This window comes from Mandrillus leucophaeus, unplaced genomic scaffold, assembly GCF_000951045.1.
Source record: "Mandrillus leucophaeus isolate KB7577 unplaced genomic scaffold, Mleu.le_1.0 Scaffold1208, whole genome shotgun sequence".
In the NCBI taxonomy this organism is placed as follows: Eukaryota; Metazoa; Chordata; class Mammalia; order Primates; family Cercopithecidae; genus Mandrillus; species Mandrillus leucophaeus.
The window spans coordinates 9,095-30,603 of NW_012100410.1; the positions used below are offsets into that span (position 1 = coordinate 9,095).

Here is a 21,509-nt window from a genome sequence, read left to right on the forward strand (position 1 = left end):
TAGTAGGCATCCCCGACTATTCAACAAATAATTATTCATTGACAAAATGAAAGGATTAAAAGTCCATAGGTCTTCAGGTGGTAGCTTGGGGACTGATTTTTTAAAAGTCACTGGGTCTTACTCATCTTACTCATAGTATTAGGTTGGTGCAAACATAATTGCAGTTTTTTTGTCATTGAAAGTAATGGCAAAACCACAATTACATTTGCACCAGCCCAATATTATCTCATCACAGTTCTGTAACTCCTGTGTGTGCATGGATGTTTGTATGTGAGGTACTAATAGACACACAGTAAGTCTAATAGACACACTAATAGACACACACAGTAAGACACAGCTACTGTGTGCCCATGGTAAGCAACAGGGATATGAGGATATAGTGATTACAAAACAAACATTCCCCCAGTCTTCAAAAGTTTATACTCTAGTGACAAAGACAGATGCTTATCAAATAGAGTATAATAAGTGCTCCAAAGAGTAATTATAAGGTATTCAGGCAGAATGTATGTGAGTAATAGATCTTCAATTTTATTATTATTGTTCTAACTGATTCCAGATCAATTCCAAATTGGCTATGTCAGGGAATACCAGTTTTGCTAGAGGTCGATTAAAGGTGGAATTTCTTAGATGATTAACACTAGATTCCCAAGTAAAAGCTCAAGATCCAAGAAATTACATTTTATATTTGTGATAAGTAAAAACTAATTTAATTTTCTTTTCCTCTCTCCTTCCTCCTACCTCTCTCCCAGCCTGAAGTTCTGGATCAAATACAAAATTTAAGGGAGTTATGGATGGATAATAATGCATTACAAGTGTTACCTGGGGTATGTAAGTTTTTATTCTACCATGTTGTCTAATATTTATGTTATACATTTGTTGTATTTGATCATAATCTCAACTCTTAAATGTCAGTGTTTGTATTTCAAACTAAAATAACACTCATTAGGAGTGTTCAGTCACCAAGTGTTTTCACCATTTTTTTTCAGTATTTTGTGTATCTTTTTGAGTGTTATAGGTGTACAAAATATAAGAAAGATTTTTCTTATTCCCTTTGGAGTATATTTGTCATCTCTTCCCACATTTACTGTTCTTTAAAAGCCGAAATAATTTATAGTTATATTTTTAAAAAGCAAAATACTATATATAATACCAAGTTTTATTTTTACAAAATCAACCTTATTCTTACAGGTAACTAGACAATGGTTTTTATTCATTTTATTAGAGCTCTTTTACAAAACAAAAATCTCTCTCAGTTCAGGTGATTTTCAATAGAACCCATGTGAATTTCTGAAAATGGCAAGGATCATACAGTATTAAAAACAGAAAGTTAAACCAAAGACAAATTTTTTCCTCGACTAAAGGCCAGCCCAGTAGTATCTCCTGAGTATAGGTTTACCAGTCAACTCGTTGAGTATGATTATTCCTGCTTTTTCCATCTAACAAAAGAATGTTCTCATAAAACACTGCCCCTTGCCACTTGCATACACACACACACTGAGAGAGAGAGAGAGAGAGAGCGAGCAAACACAAGTCTCCCTATTGTTTTGTACAACTCCAAACTCTTGGCATTGGTCTAAGTAGGCACAGCAGGTGAATATGTAATAAATCTTCAGCCAACACAGAGGTTTAGATGTGTATTCTCAAAACCAGTTTTATTTATTTTTTGAATTGACATTAAAAATTACTTAAAATGACAGCAAAACCAACAAGAACAAGACATTTATTCTGCCTTTGAACAAGCATAAGACCACATAAAGGAGAAAATCTGAAACAGAGATTATGGAAAAATAATTAATGCTCTTATCAAAAGATACATTTATACCATCACAGACACAAAACAGAAAAATATGCACATCTATTATTCACTGATTTATTTAAAAATCATGTACCAATAAAGCTCTATGAAACAGAAACTATGCTAATGTCAGGGTTACAAAGATAATATATTCAATGACCTTGAATATATTTGTTTGAGAAGCTCACGCATGGCAGGATAAACTGATCTGGATTTCACTACTCATAGCAGAGCCTGATTTGTGCTATAGTCAAGGTATGTACAAATCCTGAGGCAACACAGGTAAGACACTTACCAATCCCTGCGCAAAGATTGAAGAATCAGAATGTATGCCTAGCTGAAAGTTTATACCTCTTCTTCAATATATTTATTTGTTAAAAATTACATAGCATTTACCACGGGCTAAGCATTCTCTCTCTGTTTTACAAATATTGATTCATTGAATCCCTACAACAACCCTATGAAGTAAGTTCTACTACCATCCCCATTTTATAGATGAGGAAACTAAAACACAAAAAAAGTAACTGGCCCAAGATAACACAGCCAGTAAATGGTGGAGCTGTAATTCAAACCAGCGCCAGAGGCTGCTGTTGACTGTAAAGCTCCCAAAGGCTCTCTGTGGAACCAATAGAAGGTACAAATGAGAATTTTACTTTTCACAATGTTTACATTCCCAAAATCCACTGTGCAAATCAACTCACATGCCAAATTTCTCAATAAGTTTGTTATTTAAGTGGAAAGGCAGGGATGAAATCTTCCATAAAGCATATAATGCTGCCTAATTTGTCCGTCTCGAGAGTAGATTTTTCATATGTACTGCTAGCTTTATATAGATTCCCTACTTTATTTTGTGTACTTGCACTTGGTATTTTGTTATACGCTGTGTGGGAATACTCTACACCTCCCTGCCTGAAATAGCCATGGCTTTCTGGATGTTGGTGCTGGCAAAGAATTGCTTTTCAGTTACCCCAAAATACTTGACTTTGAATGGTTCATCTTGAGTGCTGTCTCCAGCCTATGTCAGTTTCACAGAATAATTAAAACATTTAATATCATTAGCCATGGGGAAAAGAAACACATTCACTTTTTTCTTAGTTCATGTATCATAATAAAGTTAATATACTTTGTGAATACTTTTGAATAGTCTGGGCTATTATTTTCCACTGTGTTTTTCACAAATCAGAGAAGCAAATAGATAATGATCAAATATTTAGTCTTTTACATAGTTCTATCTTGTGACCATCAATCTAAGGTTAATCAACCAAAATATGACTAAACCATGTATTGAATTCACATTTATTTTAAACAAACTCCAGTATCTTCTTTTACTTGTGGTTTCTACTCTTTTCATCTGCTGTCCACTGCTCACCTATAGACCGTTCTATGCCCAGAGGATGTGAGATCACCATTCAGTATCCTCAAGGACTGTAAGAATTTATGCCTTTACAGTCCTCAGGCTATGATTGCTTTGATACAGTGTTTTCAACATCAAAGTGTTATTCCAAAAAGAATGTTTAGGAACTGCACATCAAAATATTAAATTATGCTGAAGATAGCCATGAAGGAAGCTTCAAGGAGAAAATAAATTTTCTCATGATATCTCATGATCAAGGAACAAAAAAGAAACACACACACATCATTCTTTCATTGCTCAATGGGAAAGAAGAGTGAACTTAGGTAACATGATAGTTCCTTGGGATGGAAAGCTATGAGTAAAGTGACAGTATTTTTCCAAGTGACACATTTCCAAGCATGAGGAGAAACTCTGTCTCATCCAAAGTACTCTGATTCTAGCTAGCAAATACTCAGTCACTCCAAGCCTGTGCTCACACTCTGCACCCACATGGGAAGCTGAGGGAGCAGGGCTAGAGATTTGCATGGGGTTAATTAAGGATATGTGCCCTCCAAATGGGCTTTGTAGCCTGTAGTCTGATAAAATTGAGTTTGAAATCAGCTCCACCCCATATTAATGGGATAACTTTGGAGTGTTACTTATAGTAGATGCTCTCATGCATCCTTCTTCAGGACTGAAGAATTTACTCTATTCCTTCAGCTTCTGGAAATGCTGCTTGCAGCTCTCCAGCCTTCTTCAGAAATTGCCTCACCTAAAGAGAACATCTTCACTCATGGTCATAACCCCATTCCCAGAGACCTCCATCCAATGATCAATCAATGCAGGTATATAAAGGCTCAGCCCTTCATCCTCTACTCAGAACAACTTCAGGGCAATCCCAAATTCAGTGATCTTGGAAGTGCCAGCCAAGGACTTTCTTAAGACTTCATCACAGCCCAACTTCTTTGTCTACCCAATCTTGCTCCCTTTCTTTCCTGTCTCTTTCTTTCTACTGGCGTTGATCCTAAACACTCTCAAAAACTTCTCTCTTTGCCTCTGCTTCCCAAGCAATCCAACATGTGACATGACTTAATCGCCAATCGTTAATATGTGTTAAAATGCAGATTCTGATTCAGCAGGTCTGGGGTGAGTCTGACGTTATACTTTTTTTTTTTTTTTTTTTTTTTGGCAGAGTCTCACTCTGTTGCCCAGGCTGGAATTCAGTGGTGTGATCTCAGCTCACTGCAACCTCCGCCTCCTGGGTTCAATGGATTCTCTTGCCTCAGCCTCCTGAGTAGCTGGGATTACAGGCACCCGCCACCATAGTCAGCCAATTTTTGTATTTTTAGCAGAGACGGGGTTTCATCTTGTTGGTCAGGCTGGTCTCAAACTCCTGATCTCATGATCTGCCCACCTCGGCCTCCCAAAGTGCTGGGATTACAGGTGTGAGCCACCGTGCCTGGCAGAGATTATACATTTCTAGCAAGCCCCCAGATGGTGTCAATGTGCTGGTCTGCCGAACACATTTTGGGTAGCAAAAATATAAAATATTGAATCAAATAATATATATATAGCATAGTGCCAAGTGCAAGCTTGTGTGTATGTAATAAATGTATGTGCTTATTGTGTGTTTGTTTATTTATACTCTGTCAAGTAATTAGAGATGGTAAAGTATGCACAGGTAGACCAGATAAACAGAAGAACCATTCATTGAATAACTGAAATGTGTGGAACATTTATTTACAAAACATGCCCTAAAGGAAAAGGAAAATGAAGACCTTTGCCCTGCCCTAACTCCTCTAGTCCGTGTCCCACCCACATGTTCACTCCTTGCCCAAGATATGGGTTTCTCCTCAGAAATCAGTTACTAATCCAGTCGTTCCACCTCTAACTTACTCTGGAGTCCATCCCTCTTCATCCTCACTTCTGCTGCCCTAACAGCTAAAATACTTCTATATCCTTCTAACAGATCTCCTTGACTCCAGCTTTTGAAAGTTCCCTGAAGTTATTTCTTCTAAGCATAAGTCTGTTCATGTTATTCCCCATTGTACAATCCTTTTGCTTTCCTTGCCTATAAAATAGAGTTTGCATTTCTTCACATGACATAGAAACCCTTTCAGCAGCCGGCTTCTCCCTGTAATCTCAGCTTCATCACTATACTCAGCCACTTTGAATTTCCCAGTCTTCCTCAAACATAGCATGCTTTGTCACACTTTATAAATATACATGCTGTTCTCCCTTCCAGGTACAGGTTCTCTTCTTTTGACAAGCAGCATCTTCCAGGCCATTTGCAGTCCTTCCCTGTTCTATGGCATTCACTACATGCTTTTTTATTGCACTTGTCACAGGGTATTATAATTGTTTCTTACTTGAAAGTTTCCTTCACTACTCAGAACCCCTTATTGATAAAAAGCTTTGTCTTCATCATGGCAAGTCTGTCCCCATACTTAACTGTCTTACTCTTGATTGTTCTTCAATACATAACACAGATACTGGTACATAGTAGATCCTTCAAAAAGGGCCATTGAATGAGCAAAACATTGACCCTGATTAATAGAGTCATCTCCAAAATTATAATTTAAAACCTTTCTTATGCATTTGAAGTTTTAAGGATCAACATGCCAATGTCATTGTTTCAATGGCAGCTTATTTAGTTGAGAGTTGTTTATTTTTTTCAGTGCCAACTTCAAGGTTATTGTGTGTTTTCTAACTGCTGCACTGAGATATAATTCACATACCATATGCAGTTCCTTGGTTTTTGGACTACTCACACAGTTGTACAACCATCACCACAATCTAATTTTAGAACATTTTCATGACCCCTAAAAGAAACCCTGAACCTATTAGCCGTAACTCCCATACTCCCCATCCACCCAGCTCCCAGCAACCCTACTCAACTGTCTATCTCTATGGATTGGCATATTCTGCACATATCATATAAATGGAATCATACAATATGTGGTTTTTTGTGACTGGCATCTGTTACTTTGCATGCATTTTCAAGGTTCATACATTGTGTAACATGTATCCATACTTTATTCCTTTTTATTGCCAAGTAATGCTTCATTATATGTATATGCCACATTTGATTTATGTGTTCATCAACTGATGGACATTTGGGTTGTCACCAATTTTTGGCATTGTGAATAATGCATCTGTGACCATTTGTGTAAGTTTTTTTATGTACATATGTTTTTATTATCAGTGGTGTGTACTTATACTGGTATAAGCCTATTTATTGTTGAGTCATTTTGAGAAACTGCCAAACAGTTTTGCAAAGTGGCTATACCATTTTACATTCCTACTAGCAATGTTTGAAGTTTACAATTCCTCCATTCTTGCCAACACTTGTTATTTTTGTGGTTGCTTTTAAAATAAACTTTACGGTGTAGTGGTTCTTACAACTTTAAAATGTCTTGTGAAAGTTTCTCAACTAACCCTGAGTTTATGCAATGTCATCAAGTCTATAGGGAAGTTAAAGATGTTGGTATACCTGGATATGTCAAAAAACAGAATAGAAACAGTTGACATGGACATTTCGGGATGTGAAGCCCTTGAGGACCTCTTATTGTCATCCAATATGTTGCAACAATTGCCTGACTCTATAGGTGAGGATACAATATTTTGTCACAAATATTTATGTCAAATATACCATTTTCTTTTTTGGAAGTATAGTTTGTCTATAGATATAGGTAATATACTGTTAGCCTGATGTTAATACAATTTAAAATGTGCTATGGAAATCATAAAATAGTATCTAACAAATATCTTAAGTGAAATATTAACTCTAGTGTCCAAATTCAAGAAGGCTCTCCTGTTAAAATGATCCTACCAAATTGATATTGTTTAAAAATTGTTATATCTCCTAAGTTGCAAAATGTTATTATAAGGAATATGTGTGTTTTCTTTAGAGTAATTTAATAATCATGTATGTATCCTCATATTATGATAGAATTACAATAGCTTCCATCCAAAAGATGTTGCTATATTCTATTTGTAATATTGTTGTAACATTGGTATAATATGAGTAACATATAAAAAGTATAAACATAAAATGTCTTCTTAGTTCTATTATTTTTAAAAAGTCACATCTCCTTAACATGTTAAGATTCATTAGATCAGATAATTTGCCTGTTAGTATATAAAAAGCACTCATACATTTTCATTTAAGAATGTTTATATGGCCCGGGCACAGTGGCTCACGCCTGTCATCCCAGCACTATGCGAGGCCGAGGCTGGTGGGTCACAAGGTCAGGAGTTTCAGACCAGCCTGGCCAATATGGTGAAACCCTGTCTCCACTAAAAATACAAAAAGTAGCCTAGCATGGTGGTGCATGCCTGTAGTCCCAGCTACTTAGGAGGGAGGCTGAGGCAGGAGAATCACTTTAACCCAGGAGGTGGTGGTTGCAGCGAGCCAAGATTACGCCACTGCACTCCAGCCTGGGCAATAGAGGGAGACTCCGTCTCGAAAACAAACAAACAAACAAAAAAATTTATATGAGTAAAATAGTGAAAGATTAATTTAAATAAGGAGTAAGTTTTTTTATAGGTATCTTGCTGTTAGTATTTATATGAGAACTCTACGAAAAGGGTAATCATTAAATCACTTAACTTTGTAACATAGATTTTAGCCTCTTTGAAACAGATGTGTTATATGTTCTGGAACTTAATCATTATTAAGACTGACTGAAGTTCAGAATCAGTCTTATATTAGCAATGTGGTGCTGTTATCCTTTGTGGATGCTGCAGATCCAGTCCAAGCCAGCGTGTGACTTGCCATAGTTTTCCACAGTGAATTTTCTGTTCCCGTTTTCCCTAGCTCCACATACTACTTGTAAATTTTTAATCATTATTAAGTTCCAGAACGTGTAACTTTTTAAAAATTAAGCCATATCCTAGATAATCCAGTTGAAGATGAGGCAATTTCCCAAATTTTTCTTCAATGCATTATTACTTCTATTTAGCCATTCTTTGAGGCTGATAAAGAACATTAGTTTTAGCAAAATTGTGGTCTATCTTTTCTTTCTTTCTAGAATTGTTGACTTTTTATTTACAAAATCACATATTTTATAATGGTATTTCTCTAACTTGCTCAATCATGGGTCTTAACTGAGAGTTTTATTAAACACTTCCACATTTCTAGGCTTTGTCTCTTAAGATTCTGATTCAGTAAATGAGACAAGCCCCCTGATCTGTATTTTTATTAAACATCATAGATGAGACTTGTGATCAGACAAATTAAGGAAATACTGGTTTATGTTGTAACAGGTAAAGAAGTATGATTATAGAGAATATCCACTGGTCAAGATGACAGAGCAACTTAATACATAACCTTACACCCCTACTCAACCACCATCCCATACCATTTTAAATATATCATGAAAATATAAAAACTATATATATTCAAAGAACATATTTTTCTTCATTACTGACTCCTCAGTGCCAAGAACTGTGCCTGGCATATTCTATGTGCTGTTTGAACACTAAGTAAATAAAATAGTTTAGCCACACTCACCCAGGCATGGTGGCATGTGCCAACAGTCCCAGTTACTCAAAAGGTTGAGACAAGAGGATTGCTTGAGCCCAGGAGTTCAAGTCCACCCTAGGCAACATAGCAAGACTCCATCTCCGGAAAAATAAATTCTGATTTTTAAAAAAGAAAAATTATCTTTGCTTAAGAAGAATGAACATCAACCTGAACCTGTGATAGAATGGAAAGCCAGCAATATCCCCAGGCCTGATGGGCTACAAACCACAAACAGCAGCTGTGAGTTTGGTTCTTACAGTGAAATAAGAAATAGAAGGACCTTAAACACAACAGAGGAATCAGAACTTACAGAAGATTAAGGCGGGACCTCTTTTCTGTGAAAAGGGACTGAAAAAATTTACAGCTAGTATGTGGAGCTAGAGAAAAGGGAAACAACAGAAAATTTACTGCGGAAAACTATGGCAAGTCACAAACTGGCTTGGACTGAATCTGCAGCATCCACAAAGGATAAGACCACCAACATTGCTAATATAAGACTGGTTCTGAACTCCAGAAACCTGGGGGTCAGGTGGAGGTAACCAGAAAACTGCCAAACAGGGAGAGGTGAGCATAGTGAAGGGGGAAACGTTCACCCTCACAGATGAGCTTGCAAACAAAAATGTTGAAGGAAACTAATGTTGCTTTGACAACCAAAAATTCAACCAAATAGCAGAATTTACCCTAAGGGAAATAAAAGTTATCAACCAATATAAAAATTATTTTAAGTATGTATAGAACCTCAAATAGATAAAAGAATAACAATTAGTTGTTATATCCAAATAATTAGTGCCAGTAAAAGAGGATTCTTTTATATTTAAAATGCTGAAATACAATAATATGACTTATCAAACAAAAATATGAGCTACGACTAAAAATAGATGGTTAAGAAAAAGAATCAATTAAAAATCCTGAAAATGAAAAGGAAGATATTGGTCAAAGGGTACCAAGTTGCAGTTAGACAGGAGGAATAAATGATTAAATGTACAGATATGTTAATTAGCTTGATTCAATCATTCTAAAGTGATACCACTGCATCACTATGTACCTGATAATTATTTACAATTTTAATTTGCCATAAAGTTTTCAAAAATAAATTTTGAAAAATAAATCTTGGAAATTAAAATACCACCTTAGGTATGAAATACCATGTAGGGAAATTTTAAAATACAATTCAGCTATAATGAAGAAAGTATGTATAGTCAGGTAAAAAATTTGTAAGTTGGAAGACAGTGCTGAGGAACAGAACAGGCACATAGAAATTTGTTAATAAGAAATATTAAAGATGACTTAAGAGACACAGGGAATAGAATAGAAATTGCATTCTAAAAATGAAAAAAGCAAAAAAAATTACATTCTCCAGGAATAAATACAGAATTCCAGAACTACAGAACAGAATAAATGGAAAAGAGGAACTATTCAAAGAGAAAACAGTTGATACTATTTTTCAGCATTAAATACACAACTAATATATCATACTAAATGCATAGTGCTAAAAGAGATAAATATAATAAATTTGCACTGGCTCATTGTTCTGAAACTACAAGGACAAAGAAAAATATTGTTTAAAGCTGCCATAGAACAAAAAGAGCTTATCTACAAAATAATAATTAGAGAAGTCATAATTGTCATCAGTGACAATATCTTCTGGACAGTGGTGTAATATCTCCAGAATACTGAAGGTTAATCACAGGCAGACTGAATTTCTATACCCAACTAAACATTCATTCAAGAGTGAGCGCGCAACAGATATATTTGAACATATACCAAGAATAAGAGAATCTGCTCTTAAAAGATGTACTTCACTCAGAAAACAAAAAAACTCAGAAGGAAGGAAGTGAATACATAAAGCAATGGCAAGCTTTACCAAATTTACCAACTTAATTTGGTAAATTGAGTAACTAAATTTACCAACTTAAGTTGGTAAATTAAATTAATTAAATTACTCAATTTGGTAAATGATGTTGTTATATCTAAATAATTAGTGCCTGTAAAAGATGAATCTTTTATATTTAAAATGTTGAAATAAAGAACTGGGTAGAGCAATGTTAGACAGGATTAAGGAATGTGAAGGACCTTATCTTATTCAAGCAGAGGCTAGAAATACTGCATAACTTTGCATGAAATATTCAGTTAAATAGATATGTTAAAAATGTAAATGTATCTACTTAATAGAAATGAAACTGATACTTCCAAACCAGGAGAGGAGAGGAAAAGTTCTGAAAGAAAATATTCATATGGTGGAAGAAAGAAAAATAAAATGTGAAAAAATGATAAAATAGAAGTTATAAAATAAGATGGTAAAAATAAATTCAAATTGTCATAAATCACAACAAATGTAATAGATTTAATGGATTAAACTTATTCTGTTAAAAGATCCAGAATTTCAAGTTCAGCTATATTGTGGTTATGAGACATATCTAAAACAAAACACAGAAAGTTTGATTTTACAAAGGCAATAGAGTTCGTTACCAGACTGGGCAACATAGCAAGTCCCCAATTCTACAAAAAAAATTTAAAAATTAACCAGGCACAGTGGCACACACTTGCAGTCCTAACTACTAGGGAAGCTGACACAGTAGGATTGCTTGAGCCCAGGAGTTCAGAGGTTGCAGAGAACTATAATAGCACCATTGCACTTCAACCTGGGTGACAGAATGGGACCTTGTCTCAAAAAAAAAAAAAAAAACTGGTAGAAAATGAAGCATTATTATTAACATGATATAATTGTTTGTATAAAATAGTTTCCTTTAAGAAAGCAAACTAGGAAATTAGCCTTCTGGTCTGAAGAAGTCAGCATGTAATGGGTAACAGAGAATATCAAGCTAGACACTGGATTGGCATATGACACACTAGGATAGGTAGGTGGTATTATATATTTTACACCTTCATTTATGACCTGAATGCTTCTCAAAGTAACTGTTGTAGTAGCTTACTCCTTGAACTATCTTTGGACCTTATTGACCTGTCAGGGAAATTTGTGTTTTTACATCTGCAGAGTTGCCACAGTCCCTGATTATAGATGTAGAGTAACTGACTCTGCTCAGAGAATTCCCTTTCTTGATCAAAATAAATATCTGGAATAGGAAACTGAGAGCTCTGTTCTGAGGTCCTAGAATGGTTCACTGGTGATAATTGCATGGCGAATTGCATTGTGTCCTCCTTATTTGGAGCGTGGATTATCTATTGGACTACCAACGTTTAAAAGAATAAAAGATAAGAGTCTTCACGGTATTAACAGAGGGATATGCCAACTAAAATAAAATCTTTACTTTCTTCATGCCTTTTTTAGTTCCTCTGCAGCGATAGGGTATTTGAATGGAGTGATATACTCAACAACAAGCCCTGTATACTGAGTCACTTTTCCTGTGCTGGTTCCAGGGCAAATGAAAGGGACTCTTTTCCTCTTCTAGATGGAGAGTTTTAATAATCTTTGGATAGCAGAGAAACTCAATAAAGAAAAGTAAAAATAAAGAAAAAAATTTTGCTTAATAATTTATCTTACTCCCTTACAGGTTAAGGGCACGGGCTTTATAGTTAGGTTACTTAGAGATCTGATTCTGGCTTTTCTACCTTACTTGCTATGTGACCTTAGACAAGTAATCGTGCCTCAGTTTCATCATCTATTAAGTAATAGTAGTAACAGTACCTGACATATAGTAAACAACTATTGTAATAATATAATATTTATTATAATCTTAGATTTGATGAGTGCACAACTATTTGCTTTCAAAGTTCTATTGTATATTTGTAAATGTAAATATTAGTAAATTAATGTTTAATATATTGATGCTGATCATATATATGTGTATATAGTTAAAATTATAGGAAAAGGCCTTCTTTTTCTATCTCTTCAGTATTTCTTAGTTGAGAGTATAGGATGAAGAGATGGAGACTTGGAGAAGTGCACAAGTAGAGAGAAGGAATAGGATAAAATACCTTTGATTACTCTAGAGAAAAGAGTCCAAGTGCATATGATATAGAAATGCAATAAATATATTATCTGCCAGAGGAAGACATGAGCAACAAGGGTGAGGCTTGCAGCCTAATTTCATCTCAGGAGCAGTCATGATTCTACAGAAGCTCCAGACTGTCCAAAGAGTATCCTCTTGGATGGAATATGAGTGTTGGCAAAATAGCCACATCACAGATGAGTGAAATTCCTTTAAACCCACAGACTTGGAGCTGAGCGGGAACTAAATTGCTTCAACCTTTAAAAATATTGAAAAAGATGCACTTAACAGAAGCTTCTTGTGAGAGCCACTACTGTAATCTTCAGGAAAATCTGTCACATCAGCATTTAGCCTTAGGCCCTAACCTGCCTCAGGGTTTTCTCTGCATTACTTCAGACCTGGAGACCATGATCCTCTGAAAGTACTTTGCACCCTGACTTTGTGATGTTTGCTCAGCCATCTGTCACCCACTCCCAAGCTTCTTGTGACCCAGTTGAGTGATGTTGAGACCATCAACCCACCTCCAGCTCCACTGGCAGGCAGGGTGCTCGTCTGATCCAAGCTACCAAATCACAAAAAACTTAACTATAATTCATACTTCCCTGTTTTCTTTCCATAACTGAAAAACAAGCTCAGGTGTTCTTTTATACTTCCAAGGCTGATATTTTAATATACGCTCTAGAGAAGCTAAAATGATTCAATTACCTTTTGAACATAGATGGATATGGCAGTAGATGTTCAGACTTCAATGATAAATTGCCACAGTGTGAATTGTCCCTTTCCCAGGTGATGCTGTTTTCAAGCTGATGTATTCAGCTCCCAGGTATTTACTTATAACAGTCTGATAGTGATAACATTTCTCTCTACTGCAGTAGAGATTCTGAGTGCTTCTGAAGAATACGTAATAGAACATACTGAAATGTGAAGTGCAGCCACAGCTTTATTTCAGACTTTTTGTGATTTACTCTATGCCTTTGAGGAACCCTCAAAACACTTGAGAAATATGAGCATGATTTATAGCCAGTTTCTCAAAACATGTTCCCAGAAACTAGCTCGACAACATGTTGTGCACCACCACCCCCTCACACACACACACACGAATTCCATAATAACTCTGGAGAGTCACATTAGTATATTAAAAGCTCCTAGAAAAACTAGGATTAAATTAAACAAAATTAAATTTTGTGGTTTTTTTGTTTATTTTGTTTAATTTGGTGTCTCTCAAAACATATTTGACCATGAAACTTACTATGCCAATTAGAACACTTTTTTTTTTTTTTTTGCAGAATGGAGCATTCTATAGTGTATGTATGTAGTTCCAATGTAAAACGAAATTTAAGTGTTAATCCTTTGCCCTTGGATTTGGACTATTTAAGCCATATCAATATTGTAGGTTATTTTATGGTTGGGTAAGGAAGTTGATTATGCCAAATGCAACTGTTCTTCAATTACTGTGTGGCTATTGCTCATTAAAGCCCTGGGAAGAGAGCAAGCCGTTAAGGGTATGGAGGCCGTAAATCAGATAGTGAAAGATAAATAGTTGTAACTTAAATTCCTGGCCAGTTCTAAGTTTTTGTGCTTATTGCTGATCCAAGGCAGGATTTATGGTGCCAAAAAGAATATGAGGTCATACATTGTAAATTTCCAAGAACATAATTATAACCACTGCATTGCAATACTTCAGTATTCATTTTTGTTGATCACTGGGCTCAATTCAGATTTGTTTCCAATTTGTATCACAACAGGGATGTTAGTTATTACTGCTTAGGAGTTAATTAAATATTAAATCACAGCTGGCTTGAAAAATTTCAACTGGTCCATTTGCTGTAGAATACAAAAGGGAAATGTAGTAGTATTAGTGTCAACTGGGGTGTATGTGGAGCTGTATGTTTTGTTTATTTCTGTGCATTTTTATTCTTGAACTGTCATTGATGTACGCATTTTTTTGCAACTAGAAGGTCGAAATTATACTACACACAAATGTCAGTTTTATGAGTGTGTATTAGCAGAGTGTGGCCAATTAGCATGCCAAGCATTCAACACAAGTGATTCATTTGATTTCTTTTATATAACATTTTCTGTCATAAATCTGCTTTTATGTATTAATCAACCTTCTTCTCTGTTTTAGGACTTTTGAAAAAACTAACTACTCTAAAAGTAGATGACAATCAACTTACAATGCTACCCAATACAATCGGAAAGTAAGTGCCAACTTTTCATACCAGTCAGCCTCTCTAAAGCCAGAAACTAAAGGATATATTGAGTTTTCTACTTCAAAACGTTTTCTACTAAAGATACCAATAATCCTGTTCATCTGTCAGCTTATTTTAAACTATATTTTATTTATATATATTTGTATGTGTCTTAATTTAATTTTATATCTAAACATTGCATTTGCCATCCAACTTTATAATATCATGAGAAATGTTTACCCATGAAACTTTCACAAGCAAAATGATTACCCAGACCTTCAATTATACTCTTGCTGGTATTTTTCAGATATTATTAGTTTGATGTTTTTGACTGTGTAGCAGCTCTGAATTCACTTGACTATTTCTTGCAAAATTAAACCAATTTTTATAAGGCTCTGCAATATGTATATGTTACCATTACACTATTAGTAACATTTGATATTCATAGAATCTTAATGTATTTTTAGAAGCTAAAGAGAAAAGCATCTGCTTAACTAGCATTTTTTAAAACTTCAAGATGAAAGTCTAACATTGCCTTTTAAAGATAAAATATACTCCATTTATTTGATAATAATTTCTTTCTAATTTTATATTGTCATTAACATTTCGTTTACAATTCTTTAAGAACTATATATATTATCAATGTTCCACTGAAGTACTATTGTTTACAATCCGTGTAAAATGAGAAATCAATAGAGGCTGTCTTCATTCTGAAATTATGTAAGAGCATTTTATTGAGATCTTGCCCTACATCTTAATGTGAAGAATCATATAAATTCTTAATTTAACAAATTTGGTATTCTCAAGAAGGGAAAGCCTTATTTTTTAAATAGCTTTTTATTAAGCATAATTGACATACAAAAAACTGCACATTTAAAGTCTACAATTTGATAAACTTTGACATTGCTAAGAAGCCTTGAAACTATCACCACTGCAATGAAGACAGCGAAAATGTCTGTCACCTCTCCCCCAATCCTCCTCCCCATCACTCCCTCATCACCTGCCAAGTCAGCATATAGCCCCTGATCTAGAAAGTTTAACTTTTATAGAGTGGAGCAACTTGCTAAAATTCAAACTCAGATGTTCAGACTTTGAAGAGTAGTAAAATTCTCAACCATTTTTTTTTATTTTAATGCCCTCACTCTACAGTGTGTTTCTCTCTACAGTTACTTGCATTTTCTCCAGTATAGAGCAGAGAGAACTTAACTTTAAGGGTACACAAAACTATCTATCTTTATCAGCCCGGTGTTTTTTAAAAGCAGGCACTAAGATAGGCACTAATCTTTCTTCTTTGGGTCAATACTCAGGGGAAACTGAATTCAGCTTCTTTTATCCCTGCTTACATCATGATTGGTATTTGCCACTTATGTTCATATTTCTTATGAAAGTACCCTGGCTCTTTGAAGACAAATTAAAAAGTGTCAATAGCCTAAAAATAGACAAAGAAAGATAGCTTTTTCAGTAGGAAGTATAACCCTGATTTTGGTCATCTTGAGAACTAGATTTGTTGGTAATTTTTAGCCAGAATTTTGGCCTCTTGACCTCCCAGGTGAGGACCTCCCAGCTTTTTCTGGAGTCTGGTTTCAGCCCATGACCAACACTGGATACATGTGTGCCTTGAGCTCCCATCATACCCCAAAGCAAGTTCCTGCCTCTGACCTTCACCAACAGAACCACATGCCAGACTTTGCCTCAGGAACAGGCAACCTGAAGCTCTAACTCTGTCTCCTCCCCAGCAGCCAAGCGGGGCTTGCAGCCTGGCTCTGTACACACAGCCTAAACTACAGTCAGTCTTAGTTTTTATGCTACCACCAGAATTTAGTCATGTCCTTTGAAATCTTCCTGGTAGTTGAATTATAAATGTGGAGAAAACTGAACTGTTTAAATAATAACTTGGTATAAGCTTTTATACTACTATATTCAAAAGGAACAGATATGGAAACATCAGTTGGCTGTCAGCAGCTTTCACTTGCTTGGACAAAAAGCTTATTCCAGAAAAGCAGGGTGAGTGACTGAGAATTAGAGCATCTATAACACTGAGAAGGCAGAATAGTGAAGCTTCTTATTGAAAGCTTCTCATTCTTATTAAATTTTCAGATACCACAAAGCCAGAAAAAATACTTACGTTCGATGACAGAAGCAATATTTCAAAAGCTGAACAGAGTGGGTGCTTTGTTGAAAGACCCAATAGAACTTAATAGAGATTCTTGGAGAAGTAGGGAGAAATCAGTGATTTGATTGGCCATAATCAGTATAGCCAATATAATAATGGAACTGTCCAGAAAACCACTGAAGCATTAGCTGGGTAGACGGAAGTATCCACTCAAAAATAATAGGTACTAATAGTTCAGGTGTCCTCTGACACTTCTGATTCTGTCAGTTCTGGACTTCATCTGTATCAATTGACAAGAGGGCAACCAGCATGAGAGATGTGGAACTGTGATTTATAGGAAAAAAGCAGAAGAAATTTGTGATGTACATCTTCCAGAAATTTTTTTTTTAAATCATCTGAAGTAAGGATGTAACTACTTGAGAAATAGAGTATCCAAAAGTGTGGGACCATAGGCCCAGCTCTTCTTCTGTACAGCTCCCATTCCACTTCCAGACTTATTGGCACACTGTGCTCTTCCTCACTGAGGCACCAGGAGCCCAGAAAGCTGCTGCTGCCACCCACTCTAGTTCTGGACTCTTTCCTCAATGATGGCTTCAGAGTAGAGGAGTACTTTCAATTCCCACCCTACTTGCCTTCGAGGACACAAATGTCTAGGGGTCTTTGCTATAGGGCTTTCCTACTAATTACTGGGGAAACATTGCCAGAATATAACAAAAAATTCATGCTACAAAGTTAAGAAATTTTATTATAAAATGTATAAACAGCCTATACAGACGGGCCTGATGATAGTGATAGTACGGTCATGCCAGTAGTGGACCACATATACGACTGTGCTCCCATAAGATTATAATACTGTATTTTTACTGTACCTTTTATATGTTTAGATACACAAATAGATACCATTGTGTTACAATTGCTTACTGTATTCAGTACAATCACATGTTGTATAGTTTTGTAGACTAGAAACAATAGGTTATATCATATAATGTAGGTGTGTAATAGATTACACCATCTGGGTTTGTGTACCTACATCTATAACGGTCACATAGTGATGAAATCACCTAATGATATATTTATCAGAATTCATCCCAGTCATTAAGTGACACATGACTGTAGTCACATCTGCCATTCAATAATCGTACCACTCTTCTTGTTCACTAGGCTTCAGTCATACTGGCCCTTCTCCTGTGCCTCCAGTAAGCCGGGCTTTTCCCCGTCTCAGGGCTTTCTGATTTGTTGTTACCTCTACCTGAAATATTCTTTCCCCACTCTTCATGAGGCTAACTACTTCACATCTTCTAGATCTGTACTCTTAAACTTCAGTGAGCATTCAAATTATGTGGGAATTTTGTTTAAAAGGCAGGTCCTGATCCAGTAGGTCTGGGACCTGAAGGGCCTGTGTTCTGCCCTTGTCACAAGCTCCCAGGTGATGTAAAAAAATGCTGCAGATTCATGGGAAACATTGTGAATAACAAGACCATAGATCTAGATTTAAATATCTCTTCCACAGTGAGGCCGTCCCTAAATGAACTTCCACCAATATAATCACCAGCAAATTTCCTGTCCCTGTTCCTGCTGTTTCTTTCATGCTACTTTTCACAACTTATAATTTTATGTCATCTCATTATTTTATTCTGTCTCATAATGTATATACCTCACCTCAATGAAGATCGTTTTTGTTTCCCAGCTCCAGAATTCTATAGTTTCTGAAAATTATTAACACTAGATCCTAACCTACTTTTGTTTTTGATTCCATTATAGTAGTTGTATAGTTATCAGAACAACTATATAGAAATCGAAATCAGTGTTCTTTAGTAAGAGGATGAAAATATCAAACATTAATGATGTTTGTAATGAGTATGGCTTCATATTTAGAACTGTCATGCACCTACTTTCCTACTGAATGCCTTGATTCAGAGTTAAAATGCAAAATAAGAAATAGAGAAATTATGTAAGTGAATATGGATGCTAGGTTATTCACATACTTCATTTTATTTTCATTTTAGTTTTTACTGGATAATTATCTTAAAAGTATTAAAAAGTTTTATCAAAAATAAAAGTTTCATAAATTGCCAAATGATTTATGTTTTTAATGAAACATTCTACCTGTAACTTGGGGCAATGAAAGCCTAGAAATGTGAGGACCAGATACAGTGACCAAAAATATTCTTATTCTGCACACAGAATATTTCAATATTTCAGACTTATCTTAAAAACTCCTGGAAGAATTCATTTTTCACAGTTAAAATGGATTCCATGACTTTTGTGCCAAATGGCTTGTAAAATTAGTTATTTTTTTTTTGCTGAACTTTACTATGTGCCTAGGAGTTTCAGCAGCTCTAAGAGTTTAATATCAAATAAAAATGATAATGTATGCCTTTTTTTGTACTCACGGTGTTCCAGACCTCATGTTTGGTGCTTTCTTTACAGGTATTATCTTATTTACTTAAAGGCCTCGTTAGCACTATATGATATGTATTATGTCACTATCAACAGATACAGAAACAAAGGCAGAGAGAAGTCACCAGACTTCAATGCCAAGCTGTTAACTGAACTATATGTGATGCCTCTTTATATATATGGTCGTTGAGTCACCCATTGAGTAAATAACTTCATATTTGGTCATTCAATGGGTACCATAAGTCTACCTGCAAAGGAGGTACACTGCAAAGGAGGTACTACCGCACTCTGAGCCTTATCTTCTTAGCTTTGTGTCTTGGATAAAAGCAATGAAAACTTAGAAATCTGAATGGGTATTTTTAAAAGCTGTTCCTTCATAGAGTATGGTCAAACAGAAAGATTGCTGGACTAGGAATCAAGAAATCTAAGTGTCTATGCAAAGCTAAATAAATCCCTTCCTCTCTATGGGCTTCAGAGGTCTGAAGGGTAACATGTGGCTTTGAGATGTGAGGTGACTTGCCAAGGGTCATTAATAGCTATGACATAAAAGCAAGCTTCATGGACAAATAATTTTGGAGGACTCCGTATACAAGTTAAAGAAACACTACTAACTTATTTCTTTTTCCAGATATAATATCAGTCTCATGTTTATCTTTTGTATCATCATTTAACTTTTTGCTTATTTTTCCAAGTTTTCTCAACTAGAATATAGGCTCCTTGAGGGCTGGATCATGTCTTGAATGTTGCTCATCTCCTTCATTGTGCCAAGACAGTATGGCACAGAGGATTGTTTGCAAGCCTTGGAACTAGACTTCAGTTTTGATCCTGGCTCCTCCACCCATAAACTAACTGACCATGACAAGTCATTTCATGTCTCTGAGCCACATTTTTCTCATCTGTAAAATGGAAATAATAATTGTCAGAAATTGTTGTGGCACTTAGAACTAGATAGCCTTCAATAAATTATTACAGTCATTATTTTATTAATAGTAAAATCCAAAAAGATATTTATTTATTGATCATTGCTTATGTTCATCTATATGAGGTTTAGTTATATTACATGAATGAAATATCTGGTTCTAAAAAAGAAAAATATTTTGTAAGTATTTGCAAATGTAGTAATAGTACAATGTCTTAGTCTGCTCGGGCTAACATAACAAAATATCATGGATGGGGTGGCTTAAACAATAGATGTTTACTTCTCACAGTTGTGGAAGCTGGGGAGTCCAAGTCCAAGGCACCAGCAAGGTAGGTTCTATTCTGAGCCCTCTTCTCTTGGCTTGTAGGTGGCCACCATGTCGCTGTGAGTTTACATGACCTCCTCTTTGCATAGGTTGGTTGTCGGAGGGAAGAACAGGCCCCAGTTTCTCTTCTTGCAAAGGCATTAATCCCATCATGAGGGCCCCACCCTTATAACTTTATCCAACTCTAAATTATCTCCCTAAGGCCCATCTCCAAATACCATCACATTGGGGGTTAACACTTCAACATATGAATTTTGGAGGGAAGCGTTCAGTCCATAACATATATCTTTTAAACTTACAACATCTATTCTTAGGAGATGAGGTGTTTGAAATTGTTTCCATGCTTTGTGACAGAGTCCTGAAGAATAAACTGTTTTGAATCATAGTAGTTGGTTTTCAAGTCAAAGAACTTAGAGCAGTTTAAAAAAGAAAAGAAAAAAAAGTAATGCATTTGCCAGAGTAATAAAGGCATCTTCTCATTTGCACAGTTATTGAGAAAAGTACAAAGAAATGATCAAATGGAATTTCATTGATGATCATATAAGATTTCAGTTAAAGCACAAAACCACTAATGATACCAATTTAAGAGCCATCCTCCTTCACTGCCTACTTCCTCCTCTACTTCCTTCCCCAGCATTTCAGAATTGTGACTGTTTATGTGCTGTGAACAAATATTATTTGCAGTACTTACTCCTGCATGCATGAAATGTTTCCATATTTTTCATTAGTTAAGAAATCATGGGGGGCGGAGCAAGATGGCTGAATAGGAACAGCTGCAGTTGCAGTCTCCAACTCCCAGCGCGAGCGACACAGAAGACCGGTGATTTCTGCATTTTCAACTGAGCCTCTGCTGCTGACAACCAGGCAAACAGGGTCTGGAGTGGACCTCAAGCAATCTCCAACAGACCTACAGCTGAGGGTCCTGACTGTTAGAAGGAAAACTATCAAACAGGAA

General features: G+C 35.6%; 1 protein-coding gene across 1 annotated transcript in view; it reads left to right on the top strand.

The window, feature by feature from the left end:
* The first annotated feature begins 752 nt into the window (after nucleotides 1–752).
* LRRC7 (leucine rich repeat containing 7) overlaps nucleotides 753–21,509 on the top strand; it is a 148,754-nt gene continuing 127,997 nt past the window's right edge. Inside the window, exons 1-3 of the mRNA XM_011970638.1 lie at nucleotides 753–824; nucleotides 6,592–6,736; nucleotides 14,734–14,806. Coding sequence (XP_011826028.1) covers nucleotides 792–824; nucleotides 6,592–6,736; nucleotides 14,734–14,806 — 251 coding nt within the window. The 5' untranslated portion in view covers nucleotides 753–791. The remainder of the gene's footprint in view (nucleotides 825–6,591; nucleotides 6,737–14,733; nucleotides 14,807–21,509) is intronic.